The sequence below is a fragment of the Muscardinus avellanarius genome (genome assembly GCF_963383645.1).
Source record: "Muscardinus avellanarius genome assembly, chromosome: 2".
In the NCBI taxonomy this organism is placed as follows: Eukaryota; Metazoa; Chordata; class Mammalia; order Rodentia; family Gliridae; genus Muscardinus; species Muscardinus avellanarius.
The window spans coordinates 7,519,206-7,536,441 of NC_137787.1; the positions used below are offsets into that span (position 1 = coordinate 7,519,206).

General features: G+C 39.4%; 1 protein-coding gene across 2 annotated transcripts in view; it reads right to left on the reverse strand.

Annotated features, from left to right (window-relative positions):
* The window catches only part of GIGYF2 (GRB10 interacting GYF protein 2), a gene marked incomplete at both ends in the record, with an annotated part of 106,643 nt that overhangs the window by 51,657 nt on the left and 37,750 nt on the right, over nt 1-17,236 (reverse strand). For both annotated transcript variants that reach the window (XM_080689774.1, XM_080689773.1), the window contains one exon: nt 489-668. In XM_080689774.1, the coding sequence (XP_080545900.1) occupies nt 489-668 (180 nt within the window). The remainder of the gene's footprint in view (nt 1-488; nt 669-17,236) is intronic.

Consider the following 17,236-nt stretch of genomic DNA (forward strand, 5'->3'; position numbering starts at 1 on the left):
CCCCAAATAAGTATAAATCACATTTTCAGAAGAAAAAAACTTGAAAGAATAAACCCTTTCTTATTCGGGCAAAATACTCATTTGTGGGGAAGACACAATCTAGTTATAACTATACATTTCTAAATTTTTTATTTTTTAGCCCCTCCCATCATAAACAAGTTCTAAAGTAGGCTAAGGAAAATAAACTAAGAGCTGGATGAAACTGAACGAAGCCCTGTCTTGTTCTCGGTTGCAGGCAGGTGCTCTGTTAAATTATACTGTGTTCTGCCCCAGGAAAACAAAGAGTGATTTCTGTCAACCGAAAGGGTGTGCTGGGTGACCTTCATGCTTAACTTTTTGCAGCAGTAAGACTGAGTGTGACGGTCTAAATGGCCACTCTTTCTTCTTCTCTTTTTAAACTGACTTGCCTTTTCCACTTAATCCCTAGCATTTCCTTCAAACTCCCGCTTACTTCATCTCCTCTGTGCTTTTTCAAACAGAATTCTCACCAGGGCTGTGAGGCCGCCACCTCTCTCCATCCCTTCTTGGCCCAGCTAGTCGCCAACCTCCATCTTCATCTTCTCCATTTTGTTCCTCTCTAAAGATACGCCAGTTTTCACTTTCCGATCGTATAAATTCATGCTTTCTCCCTACTGATGTTGGTCCACTTTCCTCAAAATTTGGTCTCCCTATAAACAAAATTTAAAAACATGGTTAATATATATAAGCCCTTGCCAGTGAAGATTTTTGAAACAGTTCAAATCAAGCTTTCCAAAATATATGTCAATTTCAGTGTTCAGAAGTACCAATAAAATAACTATAGATATATGCATACATTTTAGACACTTTTCTAAAAGCTAAATGTTCAAAGACTGGGCACTGAGGAGAGAGGAAAGGGCACTGGGGATTGAACTCAAGGGCATTCTGCCTCTGAGCTACACCCCACGCCCTATTTTATTTCTTAGTTTTAAACAAGGTCTTACTAAGTTGATGAGACTGGACTCAAACATGCCATCCGTCTGTCTCAGCCTCCCAAGTATTGTGATTATAGGCGTGCACTACCACATCTGGTTATTTTTCAAACAAAATTTAAATGTGCATTTAAAAAAAGTATAAAGAGCCTGGTATGGTGGCACACACTTGTAATCCCAGCATTCAGGAGGCTGAGACTGGAGGATCGTAGTTCGCAGACAGCCTCAGCTACTTAGTGAAGCCCTCTGCAACTTAGTGAGACCCTGTTTCAAAATAAAGAATAAAAAACAGGGCAGGGGCTGTAGCTCAGCAGTTGAATGTCCCTGGGTTCCATCCCCAGACCCGGAAAAAAAAAAAAGAAAAGAAAAAGAAAAAGTATATAAAGTGAACCAATCTTCCTTCTACATAAGACTCTGGAGTTTTAATCCCCAGAAATAACAACCATCATTAATTTCTTAGGAATCCTCTCAAAAGCTGCCCATGAGTGGGCTTCTGTGTGGGCACGTGCCCCTGCTCCATTCACACAAGCAAGCGCTGCCCTCAGGACCCTGGGCCTGTCTGCTCAGCCCTGCTGTCTTCACTTCATGGTGCGCCCTGACAATCCTTCCCAGCACCTCATGTTTAGGATGACTCTCTAAGTTATGTGATGTACTTTAATTTATATAACTACCTTTATTGATGATTCTGCCCAAACAAAACATCAGTATATTTCAACCTCTTATCTCAAAATAGGCCATAAATTTAAAAAGAGACTGTTATAATTTCCCATTTACTCTAATACCTAATGCAACACAGGGATACAACAAACAGCTTTTGGATAGACTCCAAAGCTAAGGTATAGCTAACTGAACATCTCAAGAGATGCATTAATGATAAAGAAACCTAGTATACCAAATAAATTGGTACTTGAAAAAAGACAAGATAATTCTAAATTATGCAAAAATGTGAACATGCTTTAATCATATAAAAGCGCACATCAAAGTAGCTGAAAACCCTGGACAATACTTATTAATATCCTCCATTTATAACAAAGTTTACACATTCTCTCAGTGAAAACTCCTTTCTATTAAGCCATTCTAAAGTGGGAGGAATTTTAAAACAATGGCATCTGATAAAGAAGAAACTCTAATTCCTGGTCATCCTCTTATATTCCATTTTACACATACTAAAACCCAATGTTCTGTTTACCCTATAGTTGTTAAGGTTATTACCAGGTATTGCTCTATTAAAGATTAAAATATTATAAGGGGAGAGAGGGAATAGGCTGCTAGAAAACATAAACTCGCTTTTCTATTGTGGTCAGCAGCCTCTAAGTGCACCCACCAACCCTTGTCTGCTGGTCTTCATGTGATGGCACCCGTAAGTGTGGCCTGGACTTTATCATAATCATAACACAAAATACAGCCAAAGGTACGCGATGCCACTTCTGAGGCAGGCCAGCTGTGCTGGGGCAACCTGCAGAGAGCTCATGTGGCAAAGAAGTGCGACCTGAGTTTGGAAGCGAACCAAACGCTGGCAGAGCCCTGAGACAGCTGTGGCACAGACAGCTGCGGCAGCAACCCTGACGGCTGCCTCCTGAGGTATCTGGGCCAGAACTACCCAGCTAATAAGCGCCGCTGTTGCTCACTCTGTGGCCCACAGCCCATGAGGTGATAAATACTTGCTGCTTTCAGCCTCTAAGCTACTCACTGTACAGCCACAGACAAAAAACACTCACTTATCTGACTTCATCTACCTAACAAGCCTCAGCAATAGAAGTTATTTTTCCTATTTTACAGCTCAAAATATTGGGGCAAAAAATAACTAGAAGGGTTATTTAAAATCATACCAATATTAAATAAATAGCACAGAGAAGATTCAAATGTTTATCTTATCCTTCAAGAAATATTCATAGCAGTGCCGAGTTTTATGAATTCAAGTGAAGAACTACTCCACATCTGCCCCTGAGTCAGAAGACTTCTCAGGCTCTCTTGCTGAGACTGAGAGGGAAAAATCTACTTAACAAAGGACCGTTATCATTTAAGACATGAAAAAAGTAGCTATACATAAAAAATTTAAACAAAGTAATCCCTATTGTATATAAATTTGAAAAGAATGAGGAATGGCTTTTGTAATAAAATCAGTCACAAATATTATGTGCCAGCAATTGAGCTATGACTTGAAGATACAGTGCTCAACACATGATAAATAAGCTAGTTGGACTACCCATCTTTTTTTTTTTTTGGTGGTACTGGGGGTGGAACCCAGAGGCTTTCTACCTCCGGGCTATACTCCCAGACCTATTTTATATTTTATTTGGAAACAGGGTCTCGCTAAGTTGCTGAAAGCCTCACTCAGTAGCTGAGGCTGGCTTCGAACCTGTGTAATCCTCCTGTCTCAGCCTCCCAAGCTCAGGGATTACAAGCGTGCGCCACCACGGCAACGTGGACTACCCATCTTTACCAGCTTTTACACCATGCCTTTGCAAAACTAATGAATGTGTCAGTGTAAACAATACAGCACTGAGGGGAAAATGCATAACTCATCAAAACCAATTATTATCATTTTTCCTAACATGATAAATATTAAAGGTTTTATTAAAATATTAGTATCACACAATCTTAAAAGCAGAAGCCTGCACTTGGCGTTTACGTTGCCTGCTTTGCGATTTCCTCCCTAGGTGGCCTTAGACTCCTGCCTTCCTGGGAATCCTTCCCTTAGACTCCCAGGTAGCGGGGACACATGTGCCTGTCACTGTGCCTGGTCAAATTGCTTATGTTTAGGTAGTTGTGGTCTGTGTGTCTACTGTTTTTTATTTTTCACCTATAATAGCAAATGCTTCACAATGATTATTTACTTTCTTAATAGTGCACATACTAGCTATATCTTGCCTAGGTAACAATGTATGTTTTAGCCAGTAATATTTTTTAACTACTACTTCTGAGAAAAACCTAAAAGAGTGAAACTACTAGTCCAAATGACAAACTTGAGATACTTAAGCCATGAAAACTGAAAGTCAGCCAAAGCACCATACTTATTTTGCATGATCTACACTAAGCGCTGTTATTCTTTAAAACTTCTACCTTAACCACTGTAAAATGTGGATGGAACTGAGGACATTATGCCAAGTGAGATTAGTCAGTCACAAAAAGTAAGAAATCAGATGCTTTCTCTAATATGTGAACGCTAAGGAGAAATGGGTCATAGGAAGGACTCTGGATAAAAAAGGAAATCCTATAGAGGAGCAAACAAGACAACCTCAAGGAGGAGAAAGGAGGGGGGAAGAAGGAAAATCTCTAAAACACGCAATCTACTTAAGCATATCAAAGTCAACCACTAAGCCGAGCAAGGGAAGGAGGGACGGGGAGGGAATGGGGTGGGAACTGGGTAGGGGCTAAATCAGTGATGTGTACATGTATGGACACACAAGTATTTTAACCCAATAGGATGTATGAATATAATGCACCAATAAAAAATTAAAAAATAAAAATAAAATAGTTGTAAAATGGTTTACTAACATGGTTCGAATCTGAATTTTTTATGAAATACTTTTCATGTTGCTTTGTCTTTATTCTGCTTTATGTAAATTGTCTGCACATTTTTTCCTAATACAGGAGCTTCTTTATCTTTTAAACTATCAAGTCTTATTATTATGGCGGCATAAGAAAACCTATAAAGGTCAGGACAAAGTAACTGGTAGAGAGTAACTACAGAAGGAAAAGTATCTGGCTTTTCTACTCACTGAAAACTGTCTTACAGAAGAAAGATTGATACAAAAATCTTGGAGATGAAGAAGAGTGGCCTTAGAATGAGACCTACTTAACCTCCAGCTTCAGCTCTCATCCATTCCCAACGAGGGAAGTGGTGAAGAGCCAACTTCTCAGGGGCGAGATGAGGGGCAGTCTGAGGGAAAGCAGCCTGAATTTAAATGAACACTAATCCATTCTAGCTAACAAACATGTAAGAAAGTAGTTCAAATTTTGTTGCCACATAATTATTTCCACAAAATAATTTCTAATGAGTTAAAAAGTTAACTTATCAAATATTACATCATGAATGACTATAATAGATTTAGATTAGTCTCTGATAAACCAAGAAAAACAAAAATAACAACATTCTGCTTTCAGAGGTCACAGTGATTTTCATTAAAAAAGGTGAAATGGATTTTGGAATTTATAAATGAACTTTGTTAATCTCCTCTATCCCCTTTTGCCTTTTCATTGAAATTTAACATTCTAACTGGGCGTGGTGGCACACGCTTATAATCCCAGCATTTGGGAGGCTAAGACAGGAAGATTGTGGTTTGTGGACAGCCTCAGCTACTTAGTGAGGCCCTTTGCAACTCAGAGAGACCCTGCTTTAAAATAAAGAATAAAAATAGGGCTGGAAGTGTAGCTCAGAGGTAGAATGACCCTGGGTTCCATCTCCAGTACCGCAAAAAAAAAAAAAAAGAAAGAAAAAATTTCTTACAAAAATGTACAGAAAACTTCAAATGTACAATTCAGAGTTTTCATAATGCAAATATATAAATTTAATGAGAAAGATTAAGAGTTCTCAAAAATCTTCATACACGCTCCCAAACAATCCTTCTCAAGGTAAGCACAATCCTGACTTCTAACCCCCCAAGTCGGTTTCATCCCTTTTGAGCTTTCTTATGTAAAAGGTCTATTTGCCGTAACTGGCCTCTTCCTGAACATCGTGGGAAATGCACTCACTCCCTTCCAGAGAAGAGAAGTCTGTTCTTCCACACGGCTGCACAGGCCCTCACTGTATGAGTAGCCTCAGTGGGTTCTTCTTGCTCATTAGGAAACATTTAGGATGTTTCTAGCTTTTTACCACTGAGAATTATATTTCTATGAACATTCATAGATACAAATTCCAGGGACTGTATGTTTCATTTCCGTTGAGTATGTAGTGTACGCAGGTATGAAACTACTAGGTCATGGAATGTTCAACTTTTATAATTACTAACAAATATCTTCTTAAAGAAATTGTATTACTTGTCAGGCATGGTGTTGAATATCTGTAATCCTAGTACTTGGAAGCCGAGACAGGAGGACTGCACGCCTGAGGCCCGCCTCAACAATTTTAGGGAGACCCTGTTTGAAATTTAAAATAAAACAAATCTGGGGTTGTTGCTCAGACATAGAGCACCCTAGGTTCAATTCCCAGTACCTCCTCCCACACAAATATTCACACTCACAATTTTTTTTTTGGGGGGGGGTCTGGGGGGGTAGAACCCAGGGCCATTCAACCTCTGAGCTACACCCCCAGCCCTATTTTTTATTCTTTATTTTGAAACAGGGTCTCACGGAGTTGCAGAGGGCCTCACTAAGTAGCTGAAGCTGACCGCGAGCCACGATCCTCCGGTCTCAGCCTCATGAATGCTGGGATTACAAGCGTGCGCCACCACGCCTGGCTCACACTCACAATTATACTACCTTACTATTTGATTGTTTTATTCAAACTTCTAGCAAACATGAATACTACTACCTCTACAAATAAATATAATTAGACACATAGGAATGAATATAAAGAAAAGCCTTACACACAGCATCTGTCCTCCAGGCCCATGGTCCAGGGACACACATGTAAAGAAGTGACCTGATATATTAACTGACACAATTCATCGATATATTTCATCTGTTTCTCAAAATAACTCTATGTGATTAAGTGAAACATTACCATGCCTACTGTTCTGTGGAAAGGGATACCTGTAGGGTGGTTTCCCAATATGACAGAGCTGAGTCATAACCAAATTAGAATTAGAATCTAGGCATTCAACTCCTAATCCAGGATTTATTTTTACTACATTATTATTAGAGGTTTACTCACAAATTAGGCCCACTGGAAGCAGCCACGAATTCTAAAAAACTGGAAGAAGTAGATCTCAAATCGAAGTCTGACAACACCTAAAGGGGCATTAGACATGCTATGCATTGTACAACTTGGGGACAGTCTGCAAATATTTCCAAAAGGGGAAGGTAGAATTAAATTTGTTCCAATCTTCATGCAGAAATAATTTCAAAATACATACCCCCGAAAAAATAAAACCAACTTCTTCAATGTAAAATCTTTATTCTAGAAATTATTTTTATTTATTTATTTATTTATTTTATTAGGTTTTTTTTTTTTTTTTTTGGTGGTACTGGGGGTGGAACCCAGAGGCTTTCTACCTTTGGGCTCTAATTTCAGACCTTTTTTATACTTTATTTGGAAACAGGGTCTCACTAAGTTGCTGAGAGCCTCACTCAGTAGCTGAGGCTGGCTTCGAACCTGTGTGATCCTCCTGTCTCAGCCTCCCAAGCGCGGGGATTACAAGCGTGCGCCACCACGCCCAGCTTTAGAAATTATTTTTAGAATAAATAGCTTCACACACCATTATAAAAAATATACTTCCAATTACTAATATAAAAATTATACTGTTGGGCTAGGTATTCCTAGGTGCTTAATCTATAATCCTTGGGTAATCTGTAATCCTACCTACTTAGGAGACTGAGGCAAGAGGATTCCAAGTTCTAGGTCAGCTGGGTGACTGAGAGAGACTCTCTCAGGAGAAAAAAATATTAAAAGCACTAGGAACGTGTGGCTAAGTGGTAAAGCACTCTTGTATTCAATCCCTCTGTACCAAAATAAAAAATTAAATCCTATCTAACCTGATTATAGTATATCTGTCCTTGCACAAATTAGGTGTGTAGTTAGAAACGTCAAAGATAATTTCACCTGGTTAACTTGGGATGGATATATATATATATGTATACACGCGCACGCACACACACACACACACACACACACATACATTACACACATACACACACATATTTGTGTATTTCTGACGAAACTTAGAAAGACAAACATTAAAATAATTCATAAACAATTTAAAATATGATATCTCAAGTTCATGCCTAAAATCTCTAGCATTCTGTATTGACTTGGGCTAAATAAGCGAGGAATACCCACAGTGCTCTTCTTCACACTCAAAATCAAACTCCTTTCTGCAATATGTCAGCACCCGCCAGGCCCAGCGGCCCAGGCCTGGAATCCTAGTACTTGGGAGGCTGAGACAGGAAGACCGCAGGTTCCAGGCCAGCAACTTAGTGAGAGTCTCAGCAACTTCCAACACCTTTTCTCAAAATAAAAAATAAACAGGTGAGGGGTAAAATGCTCCTGGGTCCATCTCCAGTACCACAAAAAATATATCAGCACCATGATGCTGAGTAACCAAGTATTTTAGCTGACTTTTTAAAATCTTAACAGGTTAACTTATAAACATGAGGATTTAAAAGTATATTTAACTGAATAATTTTAAAATGCATGCTTGTAAAAAACATCCCCAACCTACAATCAATAAATGAGCTGAGGTCTGTGATCCCCTGGACAGGAAACACACTGTGAGCCAGCATGACTGTTAACAGAGTCCTAAAGGCATCTACTATGACCATCAAAAGTTCTCAAAATGTATTTTTTCCTATTCAGTAATAGCAAATATGGCCAGTTTACGAAGAAACCACTACCTATTTTATGTTCTAAGCCACAGTAACTTAAATTGTATTTTAAAAAGCTAAAATACTTACGTAATACAATATATAAAATGACATTCCAGTGATAGTAAATACTTGTTTCTGCCCTAATGTAGTCAATATAAATAGGAGTCTTCTAGGAATTAAATTACAGTGCAGCGCTGGTTCTGCCAGGTTTGACTGCATGAATCTCCTGAGGAGAACGAGCAGATGAAGGCACCTGTGTGCATGTTTGTCTCACAGCCAAAATGATGTTTATGGAAAACTTCAGATGGAGCAGAGAGGCACCCAGCCAACAAAATCTACAGCTGTGAGACTTGGAGCTTACAAGAACCCATCTCCAAAAGCAACGTGGAATTATGGGACAGACTTTGAAGCTTGTTTATGTGCAAATCTTTTTAACCAGTGACTTTGTATTCCTCTATGCAGATATATAGTCTCTGATCAACAATAAAAATAGTTTCTAACACTAAATAAAGAAAATGGCAAAAGGGAATGCTGCCCAGATGTTGACATTTTCTTCCCCTTTCTCCCCCATCAATTACATGTAAACAAAACTCAGGGCAGCTTTTAAATTCTATACCCAGGGACTTGCGACTCTTCTTGCAGGCTAACCCCCGAGGGATAACAACTTACTCCGCTGCTGGATCCTGAAAACGCAGCAGTTCCTGGCCTGAGTAGGACTGAGAAGCTGCTGCATGTCAGAACTTCTGAAAAAGCACTGCTTAGAGCTGGCGTGTGCCCCACGCTCACCATCTACTGGTCCACACCCAGAAGCTGCCTGAAATATCTGAGGAAGGGAACAGGTATGGCGCTGGACATGGGGAAATGGAAAGAGACTAGAAGTCTTTGAAAGAAAGCTAAAAATATTATACAAGAAAGAATCCAGGCTGGGTGTGGTGGTGCACACTTGTAATCCCGGTACTTGGTAGGCTGAGACAGGAGGATCGCAGGTTCACAGACAACCTCAGCCACTTAGTGAGGCCCTCCACAACTTAATGTAAGATCCTGTTTCAAAATAAAGAATAAAAAATAGGGCTGGGGCTGTATCTCCAAGGTAGAATGCTCCTGGGTTCAATCCCCAGAACTGCAAAGAAAGAAAAGGAAAGGAAAGGAAAAGAAAAGAAAGGAAGGAGGGAAAGGAGGGAAGGGAGGGAGGGAGGAAGGAAGGAAAGAAGGACGGATGGATGGACGGACGAGCTCAAAAGCCAGGTATGGTGATACGCATCTGTAATCCCAGTAATCCCAGTACTTGGGAGGCTAACAGTGAATGATCAAAGTTTCCAGGCCTGCCTTGGTAAATTAATGCGACTGTTTGAAAATAAAAAGGCCTTAGGGTGTGGCTCAGAGGTAGAACACCCCTAGATTCAACCCCCCCAAGACCGGATGGAAGATTACCTGTATACATAGGCAGAATACTGCACTTCAACAAATGGTTTTGTATCTTCAAGATGGTGGTATATGTGTGGGTTATATAAGGGACTGCTTAGAAGATAAGTTAAATACCTCTAGGGACAGAGAATTTGGATTTAATAAAGAATAATTCAGCCAGGTATAGTGACACATGTCTGTAATCCCAGTACTTGGGAGGCTGAAACAGGAGGATTGCAAATTCAAGGCCAGCCTCGGCAGCTCAGTGAGGCGCTCAGCAACTCTGTGAGACTCTGTTTCTAAATAAAAAATAAAATAGGAATGGGAGTAGAATTCAAAGTTAGAATAAGCATCAGTTTAATCCCCACCACCACATTCACACTTGGCACCAAACTTGATCCTTATAATTTTGAATAAAAAACCAAATCAAGTCAGACAAGTGGCCCACACCTATAGCCAAAGTACTTGGGAAGCTGAGAGGAGGGTCACAGGTTTGAGACCAGCCCCAACATTGTAGGGAAACTCTCAGCAACCAAACATGAAAAGGGCTGCGGGGCGTGGCTCAGGGGCAGAGCCGCCCCTGGGTTCAGCTGCTAGGACCACCACCAAAACACCCCAAACAAACAGGCAAAGAGCAAATCAATTAATGCGCAGGTATCTAGCATTAATGTTCATCCACGTACGAGACGCTTTAGAGCCATCTCCCCTCAAAACAATAACCAACACTTCTGTTCAGATGGGCGGGACCGGGCGCTGTAGAGGAAGTTGGCACGTCATCTGTGCCACCATCAGTGTCATCCCAGGTCACTTGGCAACATCCACCAGAAATGAGTTTCAGTGCTCAGACTAAACTGGTCATGGTGGCGCACGCCTGTAATCCCAGTACCTGGGAAGCTGAGACGGGAGGATCGCAGGTTCAAGAGCAACCTCAGCAACTTAGTGAGGCCCTGTTTCAAAATAAAGGAATAAAAGAGAGCTATAGCTTGGAGGTAGAATGCCCTTAGGTTCCATCCCCAGTGGGACAAAAATAAGTGCACCCATGCTCAGACTACTGCTGTGGGAGTGCTCTGCTCCTTGAGTGAACACTCAGCAGCTGGTTTACAATATTTACAGTTAGCAACTAGGCATCGTTGTCTAGCAGACCTTCTAACTGGAGAAATCCAGGCATCAGATGACTTCACTTAAGACATTTCTTTTTTGAGGATCTTTTTTGCCAAATTATTTTCCTATCAATATATTCTGGAATAAGCCCAGTGTGGCGGCACACATTTGTTGTCCCAGTACTTTGGAGGCTGAGACAGGAGTATTGAAGGTTTGAGGCCAGACTCAGCAACTCAAAAGGAAGATACTGTTTCAAAATAAAAAAGGGCTGTGGGTGCAGCTCAGAGGTAGAATGCCCTTGAGTTCAATTCCCACAACCAAATTAAAAAAAAAAAAAATAGAGAAAGAGAGATTACTGAAAGAGAACATTGTTGAAATCTCTAAGTTGAATAAAATCCTTTACTGCCTTGCCTAACTACAATGTTCATTCAAGACACAGGCAGATACATTCAAGCGCATTTGCTTTCTGGAAGACAATGTTACAGACTTGCTCCAGGATTTTCCCCCAAGGAGAAAGATGGGAAACAATACCAAGTCTAACCCCACCGACATGTGTAGAATGCCCTCACCCAAGTACCTCCCCGGTGCTTTTACCTTCACTGAAGGTAAAAGGTCAAAATTCTGAAGGTCAAAATTTCCAAAGCTGTGTCTGAACCTGTACTGAAATGTTTGGCATTAATGAAACAAAGAAGGAATTAATGTATTTTTTAAATTGTGGGGAGGGGAGGGATCTACAAAGGCGATTTCCCTTCCTAAGTAGCATTATATTGGTCTACATTAATAATTTTCCCAGCAGGCCTTCCATGATTTCAATTTTGAACAATCACAGTCTTTGTTTTTCAGATCCTCTTACATGTGACATTTGATCAAAGTTTTAAAATCAGCAGCCAACAGAGAAGGGAAAAGTTCTGCTCACTAAGGTATTACACAAAGCCATAACTCGGTTCATTTTGAGGTTGCTACAAACTGGATCACAGGTATTTTCTAATTAAACACTACTTCAGAGTTGGATTAAACTTTAAGTATCCTGAACACTATGTTTCCCTCTACTTCATCACAATTATCAGAGAAATGTCCCCTAAATATCACACTAAGGCAAGCCTTGAGAAAGTTTTTTATACAGGTGTGTTGTTTAAAGATAAATACAAAGTAACAGTTACTTTTATTTCTAGTCAAGGTTTTTTGTTTTTTTTTTGTGTGTGTGTGTGGTACTGGAGCTCCTCCCAGATCTATTTTATACTTTTTTATTTGGAAACAGGGTCTCTTAAGCCAGCACGGCTGGCTTCCCACCTGCATCCTGTCTCAGCCTCCCAAGTAGTCAAGGTTTTTTTAAGGACCCTTTTAAAAAATTATATTTCTGCATAGTGACACGTGCCTGTAATCCTAGCACTTGGGAGGATGAGACAGGAGGATCACCCCTGGGTTCAATCCCCAGTACCAAAAAAATAAAAAGAATCTGTTTCCTTGGAATATTTTTAGAAAGGTGTTTCGGGAAAGTAAGTTACCTAGTGTTACTACTTTATAGTAGCCTCCTACTATATTTATAGTAGCCATTCTGATGAGATGGGATATGAAAGGAGAACTATGAAAACCAATTCATTAATTTATGACTAAACACTCTATCCAAATAAATCTTTCCCAAAGAAATTGTGGAAAAAATATTAGTGAAGGATTTATCTCATACTCTTAACATGCTACATAAAGAAAGACAGCTGAAAAGAAATCTTACAGGGAATTTTATCCCTTTGAACTTTCAAATAAAAGTCTTAAGTAAGATTATGCAAACTTACTAAAAACCGGTCCTGATTAGAAGGAAAAAAATGCGCCCCTTCTCCAAGTCAGTTCTGGAGGCTTTCTCCAGAGCTGCCGGGGTTTGTGTTGGGTAAAGAAAGACCTCCTAACAAACCAGCATTCTTTTCCACATCATCAGAGCTAATTGGCCCCCCTGCAGACTAAGTGACCAATCACATCAACTTCAGCTGAAACCAGCCCCCACGACAGTATAAACACAGGAATGTAAGCTGTAAGCCAGTCTAGGAAGAGAACCTGCCCACTGGTCTTGTGTACTGAAACTACCTGATCAAAAGGACAGACTCTGCAGGCTTCCTCAGGACCTACGTTGGCATACAGGCTGACTCTCACAAGAGCCGGTGAGTACACAAAATAGCATTTATCCTCATTTCTTAAGGGACCAGAAAGAAACTGACCAGCAAATAGAAAGAGATAGATTACTTCCAACAAATTTTTAAAACAAGACATTAGCTACAGGGTCCTACAAGGTCTTACTCTTTTTTCTTAAAATTTAAAATTGGAGTAATAGTTGTAACTTACAGCATTACTGGACATTTTCTCTTAACTACTTTACTAAATGCATACTAATTCTCAGTTGTGATGGATACATGGGCAGACAAAAAAAGGCCCTAGATGAAACTCAAGTGGCTGTTTAAGAAAAAAACAAAGTATATTTGGAAGGGTTTAAAGAAACCCTAAAATGAGTACAAGAAAATCAACATCAAAAGAACAAATCACTTTATTTTTTTAATCCATGAGAAAAGTGATTATTTTAATTTTCTTTTTAAACATGGATTACTGAAATTAGTATATGCTTTTGCAATTAAGAAGCTAAAATATGAGAGGATCTCTAAGCTTATGTAATAGGGTTAGATTTCACACTGTTTATCTTAATTACAGGGGCAGGCGAGGTGATTATAAGACTCTCAATACACTCTGAAGGTCTTATCTCACCCCAGATGTAAACAAATATTGCATCTAATACTTGTAAGTACAGCTGTACCTTAACTGTTTAGGATGAACTACAGATTACTCTGAAACATAACAACAGAAAAGGCATAATTTTAAGGACTACAAACTAAAGAATAGAATGAAAACATCATTCTGACAAACAATGAAGCTGTCAAACTATCACTTATACTGTATAATAGAGTACTATTTTTCCAACTAACAGTTTATAAACGGTCTAATATTTTACAGCCCATACAGAGAAAAACAATCAAACTTTCCCAATTATTCCATTCCATATCAATTTTCTGTTGGAATCCGTTCTTGAGATTTATAGAACTACAAACCACGACAAATACATTCAAAAAGCACTCGTGCCTGTGGAATATAAAAATTTGAGAACATAATAATATACACATGTCTGCCTATTATGTATATCAAGTAACAAAATTTTCTTTATTTACAGACATAAAATTATGTAAAAAATTATGAAATTATATAGGAAACCTCAATCAGTGGAAGGAATTGAAAAAAGGTTTACAAATTTGTAGATTTTATCCCCATCCCTTTCTTTGTTTTTATCTAAGGACAACTGGCAAGGAAAGCAGGTGGCTTCACCAAAAGGACACAGCTACGTGACTAACACAGAGCCTGATGGCGATGCCCCTTTATCCGACATTCTTTACAGTACCCCACTCTGACCAAAGGAGTCCAGAAAATGGTTATTCAGAAAAACTTGTTAAGTGAGGATCAAAATCTTACTCCTCTCAACCACTTGCCAATATAAGCAGAACAAGATCCTGCAAACTTTCATATAAAAAAAGATATTGCTTCACTGTTTTGATACTGGCCTGTTGACTTCTCTGTTCATGGCTTTCTTTGTGTTGTTTAGTTATTAGAGAAAAAAATAAAATTGTAAAGGATCTAAAGACTTCTATTAAAACTGTAGGTCACAGTAATAAAAGACCTACATGAGCATAATTTTGTAAGGTATAGTATATATGGAAAGTCTCTCACCAGAGAAGAAATTTTAGAACATTAATAAAAAAGTAGGTTGAAATCTAGAAGAATCATGGAACTTTTAATTACTCAAGATTTTTTTTTTTTTTTTTTTTTTTGCGGTACTGGGGATGAAACCCAGGGTATTCTACCTCCGAACTACATCTCCAGCCCTATTTTTTATTCTTTATTTTGAAACAGGGCCTCACTGAGTTGCAAGGGGCCTAAGTAGCTGAGGCTGTCTGCGAACCACGATCCTCCTGTCTCAGCCTCCCAAATGCTGGGATTATAAGCGTGCGCCACCAAGCCTGGCCCATTTTATTCTTTATTTTGAAAAAGGGTCTTACTAAGTTGTGGAGGGCCTTACAAATTGCTGAGGCTGGCCTCGAAACTGTAATTCTCCTGTTTTAGCCTCCCAAGTTCTAGGATTACAAGTGCACGACACCAAGGCCAGCTTACTTTGAATACTGAGGAGTATTTACCATGACAGTGGTTTCAAAAGTAGAACAAGCACCACTGCCCAGCACTAAAAGAAACTTTTCAACATAAGCAAGATGCAAGAACAATGAAGTGTTTGTAAAAAGAGCCAACTAAATCAAGCAAGGTGGCACATTCTTGGAATCCCAGGAGGCTGAGACAGGAGGATCACAGGTTCGAGGCCAACTTCAGCAGCTTAACAAAACCTTGTTTTAAAATAAAAAGTGGGGGCAGGGGGAGGGATGTAGCTCAGAGGAAGAATGCCCGTGGGTTCAATCTCCAGCTCCACAAAAAAAGAAAGCAGTCAACTATTTTACATTATAATATAGTTCTTTAATTTTCTTCCATAAAATTATGCTCGGATTATTTCATTTTTAAAATAACCTTCTTACTTGGTAAAATATAAACATGGCAATGCCTCATAAGAATTCTCCTCTCCACATTGTCTTAATTAAACCAGTCAGCATAATACAACTTAATAACTACGTTGTAACTTTCAAGTCTCAAGAGAAGTCTTCCCTAACTAAGAATCTATTTCTTACTTACAAATCATAGGTATGAACCTAATAAGCATTCCTGAAGAACAAATATTTTGTAGACTCTTCAACAGAATGGAATAGAATAGCATGCTATCCAAAGGCTAACCAGGGTCAAATGTCTGTTTCTGAGGCAAAACAGCACTGACTCTGGAATCCAAGTGCAAAGGACTGACAACCACTCCCTACCCTGTGATCTTAGACACTAACTGTGCTCAGGTTCAGGATCTGTAAAATGGAATAATGGCTGCACTTACTACCCAAGTTAGGAAACATTATTAGGAAAAAGAAAGCAACTAACACCAGAATTTTTTTCCTATGCCAGGCACTGCCCAACTGGCTTCACGTAAGTCAATACCTGTGAAATATCTGGAATGCTTCCTAGCACATAGTAAATTATACATATTAGCTAATACTATTCTTACTGTATGAATCCTGTGTAAAATTAATAGTAGTTTAATTACTTGAGTTACAGGGCAAGAAGAACATCTAATAAAAGTGTTTAAAAATCTAGCTATTGAAGACTAGCTTTAGATGACAGTACGAGTTCTCTTGGAAAATATTTTCATTTCACCAAACTCTGAACAGACAGCATCTTGTAATAAAAACAAATGACAACAGAAAATCAACTGGCTTCGCCCTTTGCCAGACCTAGATAAAAATCCAAAGCTCTCGTATGCTCTGTAATCTTTTTTATCTAAGCCTCAGTGACTTAATCTGAAAAACATAGGTAATAATGTTTATCTTTCTGAAAGACCAAAGAATCAGAGGTAACATAGCATGAAAGCACCCGGCACAGAGCCTTAAAGATTGTGTGTTATAACTGTCTTTTTTTTTTTTTTGGGGGGGGGTATTGATGATTGAACCCAAAGGCTTTCTACCTCCAAGTTATACCCCAAGACATGATTTCTACTTCTTATTTGGAAACAGGGTCACACTGAGTTGCACAGGGCCTCTCTACTTTGCTGAGGCTGGCGTGAACATGCAGTCGTGACCCCGTCCCGCCTCCCCTGGGATTACAAGCATGGCTTAGTGGTAAAGCTCTCGCCTCACATGCACCATCCACAGGTTCAATACCCAACACCCTCCTAAAGGCTACACCAAGAAAATAAATACACTACATAAAATGACAGGATAACCTCTTAGGGTAATGAGTTATAAACATTAATATCCGAGTTGGGGAGACAGCTTATTAGTAAACCATTTGGTGTCAGCCTCTGGGTTCAATCCCTGGCACTACAAAAAGGAAAAGAAAAAAAAAAAAAAAGCAAATTCTATCTAGGTTTGTCCTTCTAGAATTTCTTATTTTGCCAAGGAAATAACTACCCCTCTATCCTGCAATCTCACACTCTAATCAGAACCTAGAATGTTAAAAGGGGCAGCAATGCCGGGCGTGGTGGGCACGCTTGTAATCCCCGCGCTTGGGAGGCGGAGACAGGAGGACCGCAGAGGTTCGAAGCCAGCCGTGCTGGCTTAAGAGACCCTGTTTCCAAATAAAAATATAAAATAGGTCTGGGAGTGTAGCCCAGAGGTAGAAGGGTTCCATCCCCAGTACCACCCAAC